The sequence below is a fragment of the Camellia sinensis genome, chromosome 13, assembly GCF_055761805.1.
Source record: "Camellia sinensis isolate YWXY chromosome 13, ASM5576180v1, whole genome shotgun sequence".
NCBI classification, from domain to species: Eukaryota; Viridiplantae; Streptophyta; class Magnoliopsida; order Ericales; family Theaceae; genus Camellia; species Camellia sinensis.
Window position 1 is genome coordinate 13,907,764 of NC_138973.1, and position 17,651 is coordinate 13,925,414.

The 17,651-nt window shown below is 36.8% G+C and overlaps 1 protein-coding gene across 4 annotated transcripts; it reads left to right on the forward strand.

Annotated features, from left to right (window-relative positions):
• Positions 1–8,553: 8,553 nt before the first annotated feature.
• LOC114315909 (protein tesmin/TSO1-like CXC 2) lies at positions 8,554–16,279 on the forward strand. Of its 4 annotated transcripts, XM_028262552.2 has the most exons (14): positions 8,555–8,754; positions 9,838–9,992; positions 10,091–10,637; positions 10,741–10,893; positions 12,759–13,262; positions 13,341–13,441; positions 13,534–13,608; positions 13,683–13,869; positions 13,951–14,049; positions 14,148–14,214; positions 14,705–14,870; positions 14,958–15,699; positions 15,786–15,855; positions 16,055–16,279. In XM_028262552.2, the coding sequence occupies exons 1-12, from the start codon at positions 8,674–8,676 to the stop codon at positions 15,685–15,687; spliced, it is 2,865 nt and encodes a 954-aa protein (XP_028118353.2). In that variant the 5' UTR covers positions 8,555–8,673; the 3' UTR covers positions 15,688–15,699; positions 15,786–15,855; positions 16,055–16,279. The 4 variants fall into 4 exon arrangements, with proteins under 4 accessions (XP_028118349.2, XP_028118351.2, XP_028118353.2 ...); XM_028262548.2 differs by having other exon boundaries at positions 8,554–8,754; positions 12,759–13,441; XM_028262550.2 differs by having other exon boundaries at positions 8,554–8,754; positions 10,807–10,893; positions 12,759–13,441.
• Positions 16,280–17,651: the final 1,372 nt, after the last annotated feature.

A 17,651-nucleotide genomic window follows, 5' to 3' on the forward strand; every position in this document is an offset into this window, starting at 1 on the left:
GTATTTTTTTAATTATAAATAGAGTTTTACACAAACCCAAACCTAATTTAAATTACACTAACTTTACATATTTTATATGAATTCTATTTGACAAATATTTCTTTTTCATATATTTTTCATAATAAATTGAGATAATCCACAAACCCAATACCAATTTTACGTTTCACGTTTTTCTTCTTAATTCTTTCAAGAGTATTAAAAAAAATTTTAATGCTAAATTGTCTTTTTCTTTTTTTCCTTCTTATTTTTTCGTGCATTGTTCTATACCCAGTACCAATTCTATAATATGGATTTGTCGTTTAAATTTTATAGTGATTCTATACATGAAATTATACTTCATTTCCTACATTATTTTATATAATCACAACTAACATGAGGAAAAACATGCACAACAATGATACTCTCGGAGAATCTCTAAATTTCAGATTTACTGCTTGAGTTACTTTTTAAATTATTGAGCAGTAAGTTCTTTTATATATTGATATCATATTGCAGATGATTAATCACTTTACACACTGAGATGCACTTATCGTTTGGATGTTTTCATTTTTTTTTCTTTTTGGGTTTAAATGTTGTTATGTGATTCTTTATTGGTTAGTCGTTGTTAAATTTCTTTTATATAATTGATATTTTAATTTAATTAAGAGTATTTATTTTACAATCTTATAATTTAATATATATATATATATATATGATTGTGGGGATATATTTTCTGAGTACCAACACGTGGCAAGGTGACGCCGACGTATCAGCCGAGGTGCCACGTGTCCTGGTCGTGACGCCGAGGTGATCTCGGCAAGGCCGAGGTTATCTCCGAAGATATCAGAATCCAAGATAAGTGGGTAAGGGACAAGAGTCCTAGAATGAAAAGGGAACTCAACCTGGATGAAGGACAAGAGTCCTAGAATGAGAAAAGACTTCAGTTTGTATTAAGATAAGACTCTTAGAGAGTTTATCCTAATCTTACTGGGAGTCAAAGATTAGCAGTAATCCTGAGTCCATAGAAGTTAGGCTCATATTGGGACTAGGATTGTATTGGCTATAAAAGAGAGGCACCCCCATGGGTCTAAGGTATGCTTTTGATACTCAAGTTTGTGAGTTTAGTACTTGATTTATCTTTGAGAGATATACTGACTTGATCGTCGGAGTGCCCCCGGGTGGTCGAAACCACCGCGGGATTCTTTTATTTCTGTTGCAGGTCAGTCAGGTGCCATCTATTCTGCCAGTGCTTTTCAGCTGGTTACTAAGCGGGCAGTGTGGTCAGAAAATCACTCACACAATGATATAAAATTATTATATGATAATCCAATTACAACATATTTATATTTAATTTTTTAATAAATTTTATATAATTTCTATTTCTACATATATTTATTTTCCAAATAAATATAAAAGAAAATTAAATAGTTCGAATTACTTTTAATTTTATGTTACTAGTTATTCTTCTAATTTAACTATTACTTTTAATATCAAAATGAGTATTTATTTTACTATTTTATAATTTAATATATATCATACAAAATTATTACATGATAATTACACTTTTATAATACGGTAGAACTAAAATTATCAAAAGACATAAATAGTTTAACTAAAATTAATATATATATATATATATATATATATATATATATAAGTATTCAAGTAATAATTTTATAAAACGATAGCACCAATATTATCAAAATAAATAATTAAAATTATACTTTAATTTTAATTTTAACTTTAAATTAAAATTAATATTATTCTTTTATAATACATTGTATTATCAAATATATATATTTTAAAAATATAATGTGGAGTATATGGGGTTAACGGCTAGTTATAAATATTTTTATTGATTGATAACACCATTTGTAATTCTCAAGATTTCAATTGAATTGAACATTAAATAATGTTAGAGACTCCAAATATTTCAGCCACCATTGTCTCTTTCGATATCATACAAATGACCTGCTATGCATCACCCTCAAGAACAATATTCCAAAGCTATAGCTTCAGTGCAAAATTTAATCTCTCCCGTGCAGCCAAAACTTCAATGGTGAGAGGATCAAAATTCCTTCGCAGATGCACAGTTCTAGCAACTATAAAATTGCCATTGGAATTTAAGATTTTTGATATGTTTATTATTTGGGTATACCTTGAAATGTAATTTAAAAAAAAAATATAAGGTGTATTAAACAAATAGAATCCCTAGGCAAAAGAGAAGTAATAAATAATAAACAAACTGTCTGTTTGGGAAGAACTAAAGTGAGTTTTTTTGGCTATTTTAGCCACAAAAGACAAAATAGGCTATTTTAGTCACAAAAAACAAAACATCACATCCAATCCATAATCATTACACTCTTCTCTCACAAAAAAAGTCAAAAAAGTCAAAAAGCTAAAAAACCCTTCCCAAACCAAGCTTTTTAGCCCAGGCTAAAATAGCCAAAAAAGCCAAAAAGCTAACCCACTTCCCAAACGGAGGCTAAAAAAATTAAATTATTTCAAAAACTTTTTAATACAAAAAATAATTCTCAAATACAGAAAAAAAGTCAAACTTATAAGCACATAAACATTATAAACATAGAAAAAATCAAACTTTTACACAAGCAATATAAACCTTTTCAATACAGGAAAAAAAATTTACATCATAAATTATCCACAAGAATGCTCGTAAAAAAGTAAAAACCAAACTTAGAAGCACATAAGCATCAGACATTAACAAGAAAGAGTAATTATTAAATAATGTACTGTTTAAATGATAAAATAAGAACAACACCAATAATATGTTATTGTTAATCTAACTATTGGGCCATTTAATTTTTGTCAAAAAAAAGATATAGAAAATAATTGGTAGTGCTCTACAAAAATTGAGAAACTCCTTTATATGAATATTTGCCTCCTTTTTGATGGGATGCTTCAAAAAACTATTTTGATTATTACTTTCATCTATTATTTGATTTTGTTCAAACTTTCTACTAAGGTTTAGGATTTCAAAATAATAAAAAATAATGATGTTGATGATGACGATGAATTTTGGTAGGGTGGAATGGAGTTTTGGAGGAAGGAAGAAAAATAAATAACCTTAATCTCTTGAGAAATAAGATATAAAAATTTGAATAGTAATAAATAATTAGAGTATACCATGAGGGGAAAAAAAATTTCTTTTAAGATTTAGGCCAAGTTTGACAAGTCAAGAATAAGTCAAAAAGTCAAAAAATTACTCAAAAAGTTAAAAAGTTAACACTATTCACTAAAAGTCAACAATTACGGCTGCACAACTCCCAATTCTAATTTTCTCTTACAAACTAATTTTTACAATTTTTTATTACATGTTTTTTCATAAAAAGTAAAAAAGTTAACCCAAAAATCTATATTTTCTTCCTCAATTTTTTAGTTCAAAAAGACAAAAAGTATACTTATTTAGGACACCCCAAACAACCTCTTAATATGAATTGTCCTTATTAATAAATTTATATAATAAGAATTCAAATTTATAAAGGGAGCTTTTTTGATAAATCCATTTTCTAAGAGCTTTATTCCATCCAACCCATATTCTTTTTGACTATTCCATTAGGTCCAATTTGAGATAAGAAGACCAAAATACCCTTTTCATCTACTTATGTTCCATTTTGTTCACATTATTTTCTTATATTTCAATAAGTCCTATGGGTGACATAATTACCAAAATACCCTTAATGTGAATGTTCACACCGTCAACGTAAATGTTCATATCGTCAATGTGTAGGGGCCCGGCCCATGTCGATCCTCGTGGGTGCCCGGAAAAATTCGAGTCAGGCCGGGCCGGCCCACAGGCCAAAAAAATAGGCCCAGCTCGGCCTGTTGATAATATGAATATTCACATTGACAAGTTAACATTCACATTGATAGGAGTGTAAAATTGGCCTGCGGCCCGTGGGCGGCCCGAAACCGGCCCGCCGCCCGGGGCGGGCCCGGGCCGGCCCGTTCACAATGTGAATATTCACATTTACATATTAACATTAACAATAACATTGACAAGAGTGTAAAATTGGCCCATGACCCGTGGGCAGCCCGAAGCCCTGGCCCAGGTCGGGGCGGGCCCGGCCCGTTGACAATGTGAATATTCACATTGATATGTTAACATTCACATTGATAGGAGCGTAAAATTAGCCCGCGGCCTGTGGCCGGCCCGAAACCCGCCCGCGACTCGTGGGCTGCCCTGGGCGGGCCCGACCCGACCCGACCCGTTGATAATGTGAATATTCACATTGACATATTAACATTCACATTGATAAGAGTATAAAATTAGCCCGCGCCCCGTGGCTGCTCGAAACTAGCCCACGGCCTGTGGGCGGCCCGGGGTGGGCCCGGCCCAGCCTGTTGACAATGTGAATATTCACATTGACATGTTAACATTCACATTGATAAGAGTATAAAATTGACTCGCGTCCCATGGGCGGCACGAAGCCCGTGGACGGCGCGGGGCGAGCCCGGTCCGGCCCGTTGACAATGTGAATATTCACATTGACATATTAACATTCATATTGATAGGAGTGTAAAATTGGCCCGTGGCCCGTGGGCGGCCCGAAACCCGCCCGCTGCCCAGGGCGGGCCCGGCCCGGCTCGTTGACAATGTGAATATTCACATTGACATATTAACATTAACATTGATAAGAGTGTAAAATTGGCCCGTGACCCGTAAGCAGCCCGAAGCCCAGCCCCGGGTCGGGGCGGGCCCGACCCGTTGACAACGTGAATATTCACATTGACATATTAACATTCACATTGATAAGAGTGTAACATTAGCCCGTGCCCCGTGGCTGCCCGAAATACGCCCACGGCCTGTGGGCGGCCCGAGGCGGGCCCGGCCTGACCTGTTGACAATGTGAATATTCACATTGATATGTTAACATTCACATTGATAAGAGTGTAAAATTGACTCGCGTCCCACGGGCGACCTGAAGCCCGTGGGTGGCTCAGGTTTGGGTCCGGGCCTACCCCGGGCCGCGGACGAGCTTCGAGCAGCGGACAAATTTTACACTCCTATCAATGTTAATGTTAACATGTCAATGTGAATATTTACATTGTCACGGGTCGGGCCAAGCCCGCCTCGGGCTGCGATCAGGCTTCGAGCCGCCCACGGGCTGCAGGCCAATTTTACACTCTTATCAATGTGAATGTTAACATGTCAATGTGAATATTCACATTGCCAACGAGCCGGGCCCACCCCGACCTGAGGTCAGGCTTCGGGCTGCACACGGGTCACAGGCCAATTGTACACACTTATCAATATGAATGTTAACATGTCAATGTGAATATTCACATTGTCAACAGGCCGGGTCGGGCCCGCCCCGGGCCACCCACGGGCCGTGGGCGGGTTTCGGGCAGCCACGGGGCGTGGGCTAATTTTACACTCCTATTAATGTGCATATTAACATGTCAATATGAATATTCACATTGTCACGAGTCGGGCCAAGCCCGCCTCGGGCTGTGGTCGGGCTTCGGGCTGCCCACGGGCTGCGGGCTAATTTTACACTCTTATCAATGTGAATGTTAACATGTCAATGTGAATATTCACATTGTCAACAGGCCGGGCCGGGTCGGGCCCGCTCCAGGCAACTGGCGGGCTTTTGGCCGTCCATGGGCCGCGGACCAATTTTATACTCTTATTAATGTGAATGTTAACATGTCAATGTGAATATTCACATTGTCAACGGGCCGGACCGGGCCCGCTCCGGGCCGCCCATGGGCCGCGGGCGGGTTTCACGCCACCACGGGACGGGGGCCAATTTTACACTCTTATTAATGTGAATGTTAACATGTCAATGTGAATATTCACATTGTCAACGGGCCAGGCCGGGTCGGCCCGCCCTGGACTGCTGTCCAGTTTTATACTCTTATCAATGTGAATGTTAACATGTCAATGTGAACATTCACATTGTCAACAGGCAGGGCCGGGCCCGCCCACGGCCCGTGGGCTGGTTTCAGGCAACCATGAGGTGCGAGCTAATTTTACACTTCTATCAATGTGAATGTTAACATGTCAATGTGAATATTCACATTGTCAACGGGCCATGCCGGGCCCGCCCCGGGCCGCGGGCGGGCTTTTGGCCGCCCATGGGCCGCGGCCCAATTTTATACTCTTATCAATGTGAATGTTAACATGTCAATGTGCCGGACCGGGCCCGGCCCGGGCCGCCCATAGGCCGCGGGCGAGTTTCGCTCCGTCACGGGACGGGGGCCAATTTTACACTCCTATTAATGTGAATGTTAACATGTCAATGTGAATATTCACATTGTCAACGGGCCGGGCCGGGTCGGGCCCGCCCTGGGCTGCTGTCCAGTTTTATACTATTATCAATGTGAATGTTAACATGTCAATGTGAACATTCACATTGTCAACAGGCCGGGCCGGGCCCGCCCACGGGCCGTGGGCGAGTTTTGGGCAGCCACGAGGCGCGGGCTAATTTTATACTCCTATCAATGTGAATGTTAACATGTCAATGTGAATATTCACATTGTCAACGGGCCGGGCCGGGCCCGCCCCGGGCCGCAGGCGGGCTTTTGGCCGCCCATGGGCTGCGGCCCAATTTTATGCTATTATCAATGTGAATGTTAACATGTCAATGTGAATATTCACATTGTCGACGGGCCGGACCGGGACCGCCCCGGGCCGGCCATGGGTCGCGGGCGTGTTTCGCCCCGTCACGGGACGGGGGTCAATTTTACACTTCTATTAATGTGAATGTTAATATGTCAATGTGGATATTCACATTGTCAACGGGCCGGACCCGCCCTGGCTCGCGGCCGGGTTTCGGGCCGCCCACGGGCCAATTTTACATTCCTACTAATGTGAATTTTAAAATATGAATGTTCACATCATTAAATTGCTAATCGTTAAAAAAATATTTATAAGGGTATCAAAATTAAATATAAGGGCATAAGTGTCCAAGAAAATAGTGTAAATCAAGAAAATGGACTTTATGGAATAAAACTATACATACATGGGACTAAATGGATTAAAAAGTTCATTCATGGACTTCTTAGGTTAAAACACTTTTAAATTGGACTTATCAATAAAAATCCGTTTTATAAATTTAAATTAAACATATTTTAAGTTCAAATAGAAACTCGCAATTTGGAACTTCCATATATTCTTGCTCGGACTTTTCCAAAATTTAACAAGGCCCAATGCCGGCTGGCTAAAGCCCGGGACATCGGAATGGGGCTACTTACCTATGACCTATCTATATTGTTGGGCACAACTTCAATTGTCATTCTCATAGCCTATAAACATATATAAGTTGGTGGTGTTGTTTCAAAATTAGGCCCAATATAGTCAAATGGACACTTGGATATGGAGACAAATATAATCTTATTAATGCAAAATAATAAAAGAAAATATGTTAATCTAACATTTAACCATTGCCTTTCACTGATAAAAAAATTAAATTTGATAAGAGATTGAGATAAAATTTATCAGAATTAAATTTGGACAGGGTCTAATTAAAAATTCTCACAACTAAGATAGTTTTGGACCATGATTTTTATGAGTATTTGACAAGATAAAAGGAAAAGGTGAATCTTTTTTAAATTTATATATAAATTTACAATCTAAACACAGTCTAAAAGAATTCAACCAACCTAAATTCTATTATTTATCTAATAAAGCAGAATGGTTTTTGAATTTGTCCTACACAAATTTGACTTACTAGGACATTTGAACGGCTCAGATCTATTCAGTTTATAAAACAACGGCTGAGATATATTTTTCAAAAAATATCCTACATGTACATTTTCTATTTTTCCACTTCTCTCTCTTACTTTTTCCTTTTCTCACCCATCCTTCTATGATCTCATGATCCCACCTTCTTCTCTCTTTTCTTTTTATTATTTTTTTATTTTCTCTCATTTTTTCTCTCTATTTGTTTTTTTTCTTTATTTTCTCCTTTTTGTTTAATATATTTTACACATATTTCCGTAGAATGTATGTATGTCCGTAATACATTAGGACATTATGGGCATACATACAATTTTCATATAATTATATAAGCAATTATATGTATGCCAGTGAAAATTGTTTGCATTCCAAGCACATCTATCTATTTAATTATATATTATATAGCAAAAGCGAGTTTTCGTGAGTAGTTTTGTGATAACTCTAAAATTTTATAATAAATTTGTGATTTTATCAAATTAAAAAATAAATTTAAATAGTATTGGGATTACAATTATATTATAATCCCAACATTATTTACACTGTACCTTCAGGCATAGGCTAGTTAATATATATGATAAACATTGAATATTATAAATTACATTTTATTTTCTCACTATTTATTCGGTTCACATAGAATTAAAATCAATTTTTTTTATCATATTTCTTGTTAAAAATTGCCAAACAAAACACGAAGGCCCAAGAATACACATAAATTGGGCCCTAAGCTTCAGATGGCGTAATGGGCCAAGCCCAACATAAATATTAGTCATAACTATTTTTTTCCCGCTCAAAGTCTATGGGATTTAAACAAATTATTTATTTATTTATATTTATTTCATTCCAACAGACATTTCCTTTTTGCAAAAAAAAAAAAAAAAAAAGAAAGAAAAAAAGTTGACATTTTTATCATCAAATCTAGTTTGAGGAGAGAGAAAGTAGAGAGAGAGAGGGGGGGATGCAGAAACAGTACATTAGGGTTAGGGTTTGAAGCAATGGACTCCCCTGAAAAAGTCAAGACTTCCACCTCCATTGCAGCCGCCACTACCTTGCCATCAGACTCTGTTGCAGCCCCCGTATACCAATTTTTCCCACTCCCTCTCTCTTGCTTTAATTTTTCAGTTTTTATTTTTTTTTTATTTTTTTTTATAATCATTTATATACAGTTATAGTCAATCTTGGACCCATTTTGTATTTGTTAATGATCTCATTCATGTTTTGGTTGTCTTTTATTAATGGGTTTTAGGGTTTTACATGTTGAATTTAGTGATTTTGATTTTGACTCTTTTTTTTTTTTTTGGTTTTGTTTTTTTGGGGTGGAGTTGATTTGGGGAGTATTGTGAAAGTTGTGGAATGGAATGGGAGATGAAATTGTTTAGTTCCTAAACCCAATTGAAAATTGTCTTTACTCTTTATTATCTGTACAACACTTTTAATTGAGTTGATTCTCATGATTTATTTGGTGAATAAGAAATGGGGAATCATACTTTCTTAGAGAAATCAGAAGTGATTTACATTTTCTTTGTTTAATTGTATGGAAGAAAAAAACTTGACTAACTTTGCCAAATAATTGTACAATATGATGTTGTGTTGATTGTTGTTGTTTGCTTTGGATTCAATGGAGAAAGGAATATGACATTGAAAGCTACTGTTCTTCACTCCCCCAACAGAGTTACAACTCTTTAGAAATCGAATCATTTACAGTGGAAGTGGAAAACCTAAGCACACTAACGTGTGCAATTGAAATTGATCTGGCAGATCCTGGGTTGAAAGTGGAGAGAGTAGTGGACAATTGAATGCCAGTTTTTGTTGGTTGATTTTACTTTTTAATCCTTAAAGTAACTGCTAGGTAAAGCTAAATATTTCAAGAAAATCTAGTATTGTTGTACTTATTTTTGGAAATCAAAATGATGTGACAAAGTACACACCAACTGAGTTGTGTGCTTTATATAATAGAAGATTAGATTTCCAAAGGGCGAATTTTCTTCTTGGGATTTAAAAAATTAAACTATGTAGGTGTCTCATTGGAAGTATCATTGTAGGGAGAATATACAGTAAGCATTGTTTAGTGGACTGCTATTTTTTACTTGTGGTGTACCGGTGCTCATTTAAAAGCTCGAAAAGGCTGAATTCTTACTCATTGTTTCCTATGGTATCAGGATTCAACTATATTTGGTTACATTAGCAACCTGTCCCCTATAAAGCCTGTGAAGGCAGCACCTGTGGTACCAGGCTTCCCAAGTCTTAATTCTCCTCCTATTGTATTCACATCACCTCATCTTAATCCTCTTTGTGAAACAACTTATTTGAAAAGGTTTGATTGTCTTGAATTTTACGGTTGGCCTGTTGGTTTGACATTGAATAACGTAGATTATGACTTGAGAATTAATCATGTGAGAATGTTTTTCTTAGGTCTCAATGCCCTCAACTGTCTTGTGAAGAATTATGCCAACAGGATATTAGCGACAATAAATTTGAGATAGGTTCTAATGAACTTGAAAAATCTAAAACCCAAAGCAGCAGTACGTTGATCCCTTGTGTTGAGAGAGAATGTGATACTAAGGGCTCTGTACCAGACCAGGCTGCTAGTCCCCCGGAATGTATTGACAAATACTTGGCTGATACTGTGGAGGTCAATTGTGAAAACTCTGCACATTCAGCCAATTTAAGTTTGATACAATCTGATGATGATATTGATATGCCTCAATCAATAAAAGATTTTACCGATTCAAAACTTGATGACGAAAATGATATTAGACAAGATGCTGAGATATTGATGGGTGCTTTTCCAGCCACGCCAGAGCTGGCTGGGCAGGACTTTCAAGGAAAGTCATCATTCAATGATGAACCTGTTGAAACTGATGCAAAGCAGGGAGGCAGTGAGATGCCTTCTTGTGAATGCCCAAAAGTTGAATCTGGTTTGTCTGTAGAACAACAGTGTGAACTTTCAGTGGCCCAGGTAACTGCTGATCCTTTTTGTTTCATTCAATTAGAAGTAATATCCATTTAAATTACAAGTAATATGCCTTAGTTGCAATAGATCACAAGAATTTAAGTTGCAGCATGCTGGAGCTGTTCATGAGGATGAATTAGGTTGTGCATCTCAGTTTCTGCCAGAATCTTTGCAGCCCAGTCAGGGATATGAAGATTGCAGTGAGATCACTGGAGAAGCCTCAAATAAAATTGCTGACAATATTGTCTTGCATGATCCCAAGGTATAACTAAATTAATATTTGTCTAGTTTCTTCCAAGTTATATCTACCATAGTTGTCAAATCGGGATTCGTATCGTGAATCGAAATGGCCTCGTACTGAATCACGAATCGAATCGAATCATGAATCGTAAAGATTCGGTCACTGTTTCTAAATTACTTAAAAACATATATTTACACATTTAGATGTTAAATATATCTTATGCATATAAAATATTTAGACTTAAATCAATAAAAATATTATTTTGCATGATAATCACATAGTTTAATGGGTAAGAAGTTAACAAAGGTTCCTATGTAAGATCACCATCTTACCTTTTTTTCTGTTTTAGATATTTCGTATCAACCATTCTTAATAAAGATAATAACCAAATAGACAAACTATTAATTTCTAAAATAACAATAATTAACAACGATATTGATATTTAGACAATAAGCATACGTACTTTTCTAATTAACAGTGAGCAAATAATAAGAAAGAATTATTTAGAATCTTTTATTGTAAAGCATAAAACATTTTAAAAGGTATAACTGACTTCACACATATAATATTCAATTTAATAAAATAGCAATAGATAATTCATCGTCACCCTGGACACTCTGGCCAACTTAATTATCAATGGAGTTCATCCCCTATCTCCACCCAAAACAATAGAGTACATCTCCTATCTCCTGCCAAACAATGATACATATACAATGTATTAAAACACCTATGAAAATGTGTTAGGTTTGTGGAATAGGTTATTGAATATGAACAGAAACTATAAAATTGTGCAGTTGGAGACCTACATTCCCATATAAGGCTTCCCTGTTAGTCAATCTGCATAATAACACTATGGCTCTTAGTACACAGACAATTACTACAATTTCCAATATGGCTCAACGATTACAAATAAGAATACAAGAAAATCAACAATGGAGAGCTGTAACTTTAATCTTAAACATCTTTAGAAGATATATTACGATTTTTTAAAGAGAAAAAAATGAGAAGAAATGTTAAAAATATGTTAGATCTAACTAAATCTGATTGGACTCTATTAAAAATTCTATGATCACTAAAATAACAACAAATTATGTATATATGTTGGTTATTTTGGTATTAAACACTATTAGAAGTTGTATTATGTCATTTTTACTAAAAAGAAGGAGAAAAAAAAGAGTCAAAAATATGTCGGACACAATAATTTCAAAAATTGCATGAATTGTAAAAAGTGAATCAAATCGTGAATCAATTGTGAATTGTGTGATTCACTAGAGATTCACTTCCAAAATAGATTCACCCATAGATTCGTATCGATTTTGTAAAAAATTGTGAATCGAATTGCGAATCGTAAGATTCTGATAATAGAGATATTTACTATCTTGTGTTGTGTAGATAAATATGTTTGTTTTTTAAGTGGCTTAATCTGAAGCTACTCTTGCACTTTCGGTTTAGTCCAATGTGGCTCTTTCGCTAGTTTAGTGTTAAATTAGCTAACAAAAATTAACATAAGACCCTCACGTGAGGTAATTTTTAGGGCAAAAATATTTTTTTCCCTTTCTTCTTTATCTTCTTCTTCTTCTTCCTCTTCAATTATGCACTATATTTTCTCTATATATTTATTAGGTTCTATGTTTACTTGGGATTTAATTTTTGTAGCTTTTTATTTTTGCCTCTTTCTCTCCTCCTTCTCCCCCTATTGGTGCTACATAGTTCCTTATTTGCGGCTGCATCATTATGGTTATTTATTTAGTATATGAGAAGGATTGTTTTTTTTACAATGTTGATGCAGACAAAACATGCAGCCATCTATATATATTTTAGTTTTTCATCGTCAAACCCTTCTAGGAAATTTCTTTTTGCAGTAGAATAATGAAAACTTAATGTAGGGTCAACACTATAGTGGCATGCGTAGACGCTGTCTTCGGTTTGAAGAGGCTCGAGGGAATATTGTGGAAAACAGCCCTGGTTCAAGGGGCTCATCAAACGTTGTAACTAGTTCAAGTTTACCTGCTAATCTTGCAGACATGGAGGTTTTTGAATCATCTAGTCTAGAAATAAGTGCAACTTCCAGTGGCAGGCATCTGATTAACTTGACCCAACCCATAATTTCTGTGATTCCTCCTAGAAACAATGGAAATCCTAGATCATCAATTTCCAAGCCATCGGGTATTGGTTTACACTTAAATACAATTGTTAATGCTAAGCCAATGAGTTGTGGTGTTAGTGGAAGCATGCAATCAGCCGAGAAAGGTTACCTGAATGTACAAGATGGGAAGTTGGTATCTAATATGGACTGTCATCAACCAGAAAGCACAAAGAATAGCTCAATTTTATCTAATGTGAGAGAAAAACTTCCAGTGAGCAGTGAAGATTGTAGTCATGAAACTCAGGTCTCAGTCGCAACTAGTTATCTTCCTTCTCAATATCTCCAAATTGTGAAATCTTCAACTGATATTGCACCATTGAAGCAAATTGAGTACGAGACAACACTCTGTGACAAAAGGAAGTCCATCTCCAAACATGCTCATGCTGTTGAGTCGTCGAACCTATCAGGCCCCAAAAAGAAAAGGCGAGCCTACTTGTTTTGTTCTCATAATTTAATCTTTCAATGGTTTGCAGTATTTCTTTACTGGGATCAATCTGTTTGTTGAAGTTCTCCAGGAAGAAGGCATCAGCCACCAATGATGGTGATGGTTGCAAGCGTTGCAATTGCAAGAAGACTAAATGTTTGAAACTGTAAGTGACTTGAACTTTTGTTTTAGCTGGCCTTACACTGCTGTTGTGAATCAATGTAACCTGTCTTGTTGCAGTTACTGTGACTGTTTTGCTGCTGGAATCTATTGTGCTGAACCTTGTGCTTGCCAAGGGTGCTTTAATAGACCTGAATATGAAGATACAGTTCTTGATACTCGGAAACAAATTGAATTCCGAAATCCACTTGCATTTGCCCCAAAGATTGTACAGGGTCTCACTGACTCCTCTGCAAACAGTATTGGGGTATTGAACCCACACAACTTAACTTAAATTTTCTGAGATACTTTTTTACACGCTGACACTAATATCTAAAGCTTCCTGCAGGAGGATGGGAATTATTCAACACCATCCTCAGAAAGGCACAAAAGAGGGTGCAATTGCAAGAAGTCGATGTGTGTGAAAAAATACTGCGAGTGCTATCAGGTTTTGTGTTTCGTATTGGTTTATCTGTTATCTATGGGATCATGCTTTCTTCTTTTGCACTCATTCTTATTGGGCCTATTTTCTTCTGGTCTTAAAAGGCTAATGTCGGATGCTCTAGTGGATGTCGGTGCGAAGGATGTAAAAATGTCTATGGTAAGAAGGAAGGTAATATTTCACACAAATCCCTCCCATAGTCTCTTGTGCCATTATACTCAACACTATAACGTCTTTATGCTCTGTTTGTTTGGACGGTAAATGTTTTCCAAGTGAGGGAGGGGGAAGAGGGCAGCAATTGATGGGGGGAGGGGGAGGCGGCAGCAGGGAACGGAACGGTTAGGGTGGTGGTGGGTGAAGGGATGGGCATATGCAAAAAAATAAAATTAAAAAATAAATAATAATCACCTTTAATTTTGACCTACCAATAATCAAGTTCTTATAACTGCACTTGAAAATTTTCTCATCTATAATAAGAGTTTATCATCTTTGACTTGAGCATAATAATCCAATTTTGAGCTTCACATGTGTGTGTGCATATGTATCTATATTATACTGAGGGTTTCAGAATAGCAGTTCATACACCAGTTATTAGAAATTTCCTTTAATTTCTATTTGGACTGGTTTCTGTTAATTGCTACCAAGAAATTTGCTTTTCCAGAATATGGCATGACCAAGGATGTTTTGAGCGAAGGACCTGTCAACGAAAGATTTGAAAGCACATTTGATGAGCTGGAAATGGCGGCAAGTCGAGATGGTTTATTGCAGACTGAGCTGTGTAATCTTGACAACTTCATACCTCCGACACCATCATTCCAATTCTCGGAGTAAGATTCCTTTCAATGTGATGGTTTGATTTATTTTGGATTTATTATTATTATTATATAACGATTCGTCCCGCTTTAACCATCCAGCCATGGAAACTGTGCACCAAAATCCCGGTTTTCTACCAGAAGATGCCTCCCGTCACCTGAATCCAATCTTACCTTGCCAAAATCACTTGAAACTTCTGATAATAACCATGACCTGCTACTGAAAGCTAGGAAAGACATTCAAGGTATAGATTATTATTGTCAGGAATTGGATTTTAGCAATGCAGAGACAGTGAATGAATTGTCACCAAGATATGATGGGCTTTCCAATATGTGTGACCTCAGCACACTGCCTAATCCTCCCTCAACAGCCATGGCATATTCGGCATCATCAAAAATTAGTGATTGGACAACTATTTCAAGAGCCCAATTATGTGCTAGAAGTGGCCATTTATCATCAGTGAGTTCCTTTCATTGGCGTGGTTCACCAATCACCCCTGTTGCTCAATTTGGTGGGACCAAACTTCTCGGAGCAGTTGAATCTGACAAAAAGCATCACGATATACCGGAAGATGACACGCCTGAGATACTGAAGGACACTTCTACCCCTCTCAAGGCAGTGAAAGTTACTTCCCCAAATAAAAAGCGTGTTTCTCCTCCCCATCGTCGCTTGCATGAGCTTGGATCTAGCTCCTCAGCAGGCTTGAGAAGTGGTCGAAAGTTCATATTGCGGGCTGTGCCTTCTTTCCCACCTCTTACGCCATGCATTGATTCCAAAGACAGTAGCAGTCAGAATATAAATGATCCTCTAGATTGTAGTAGCAAGAAATGACAATCAATCGAGGTGAGTAAACTTTTTGTTTTATTTTTTCTTATCTCTCTCAAATGGTTTGCAAGCTCTCATTCATCTAAATGGTATATTTGCTCCAGTTGCTTCAGAGAACAGTCAGAATATAAATGATCCTCAAAATTGTAGAAGCAAGAAATGACAATCAATAAAGTGAGTAATTTTGTTTATGTATTCCTCAATTCTCGCTAATGGTTTGCAAGCTCTCTTGTTCATATAAATGGTATGTTTATCAATTATCAATTATCTTTGCACCATATAGTGATTTTTCAGAAAGATTTGCCCAGTTTCATTTTTTTGGACTTCTTTAGGTATTTGTGTACTCATTATCTTCATTACTTGTATTCACTAGGAACTCAAGTGCGAAGTGTTAGAAGGCTGATGCACAAAGATGAAAAGTTTTCCATACTGCTACCATTTCTTCATATGTAGCCTGTTCTTTTTTTCTTTTTCTTTTTTTCCATTTTTTTTCCTGTTTTTTTTTTTATACATCAGAGACCATAGCCAGAGGGAGTCTTTCTTTGTCTTTTAGAATTACTTATTATTATTATATATAATTTCGATTTTGCTTGCAAAACACCCAAATGGGTTATGTCCTTACTGTATTGAAGGACAACTAAAGTTCTGATCCATTGAATAGGCATAGAATAAGTAAATCTTCTAATTTTGAAGAGAGTGGAAAGGTGTTGTCTGGGTCTATACTTGTTAAACACTCTTCTATTAGATCATTAGGGCTGCTAGCTTGGCCATTGTTGCCATTGCTATTGTCTTGTTCTAGATTTGTTGTAGTGATTGTTGGGGAATTTTCAAAATGGTTTTTAAAATCTATAATTTATTTTTGGGTGTTTTCAAAACCTTTCATGTTTTTCTTTAGAAAGCATGAAATAAGCTTGAGGCTTCGTCCCACATCGGAAAAAGAGGAAAACATGAAGCACTTAATAAAGTGCTACATGGAATATTCCTTTGAATATGAAATTGTAAGGTGAAAGTTAGTGCTTTGCACCATTCGCACACGCGTGTGTGGTGTGGGCAGTGGGCTGTGTGACGTTTGACGATGCACTTTGCACTTTGCACGGACGTATCGACGCAAGGCGCCATGAGGGTGCTTTCCTATTTGCATTGGACAGGTTGGAGCATGTGGATCCAACGTAGCATGGGTGACGCTGAATACAGTCAGCTCCACGTGGCGTCCGTTGGCAGCGGTGAGTTAACCAACCGATCGAACGGTTGTATGTCCAATTTGGAGCGATTTGATCATAACCGTTGATTGGAGATGCGCGCGATCGTATGGATGAGATGACACGCGATCGTGATTAGGTGTGATTAGTCAAGGCATTTATTCGGTGTGAGAATGATCTGCACCGTAGATCGTCGATCCAACGGTCAAATCTGATCAGATTCAATCAAGGGACATGACCATTCAATCAGGTGCATCAAGGCCCTATAAATAGGCTGCGAAATCAGCTATTTCATTCCCTTTAAAAAAAATTTAGAAGCATTCTTGTAATTTTCTCTCTCTCTCTCTCTCTCTTTTTCTCTTTCTTGATTTTGAGTTTTCGATCGAGAGTTTCTAAAGCAAATTTCTGTTTTTCTTACTGGTAATCAAGTTTTGCAGATTTGATTATCAGTGTCTTGGTTTTTTTAATTATATCAAGAGTATTCTGATCTATTGTCGTCAGTGCAGACGTCGATAGACTTAATCTTTAGATCAAGCTTCATTGTATCCTGGAGGCGAATTTGTTGTAACCCCCTGCACACCTTTTGTTGGGTGCAAATATTGTCTTTAGGAAAGCGGCTAAGTAACGCTACTTGAAGCATCATATTTCTGTTCTACATAGACAAGTTCATCGCCAAGTCTTGAAGACCCGAATATCACCAATTGAAGAATTCAAGACAAATTGTTCCAATGATCTAAAGACAACAGTTGGATATGGCGATGTCTATTCAGA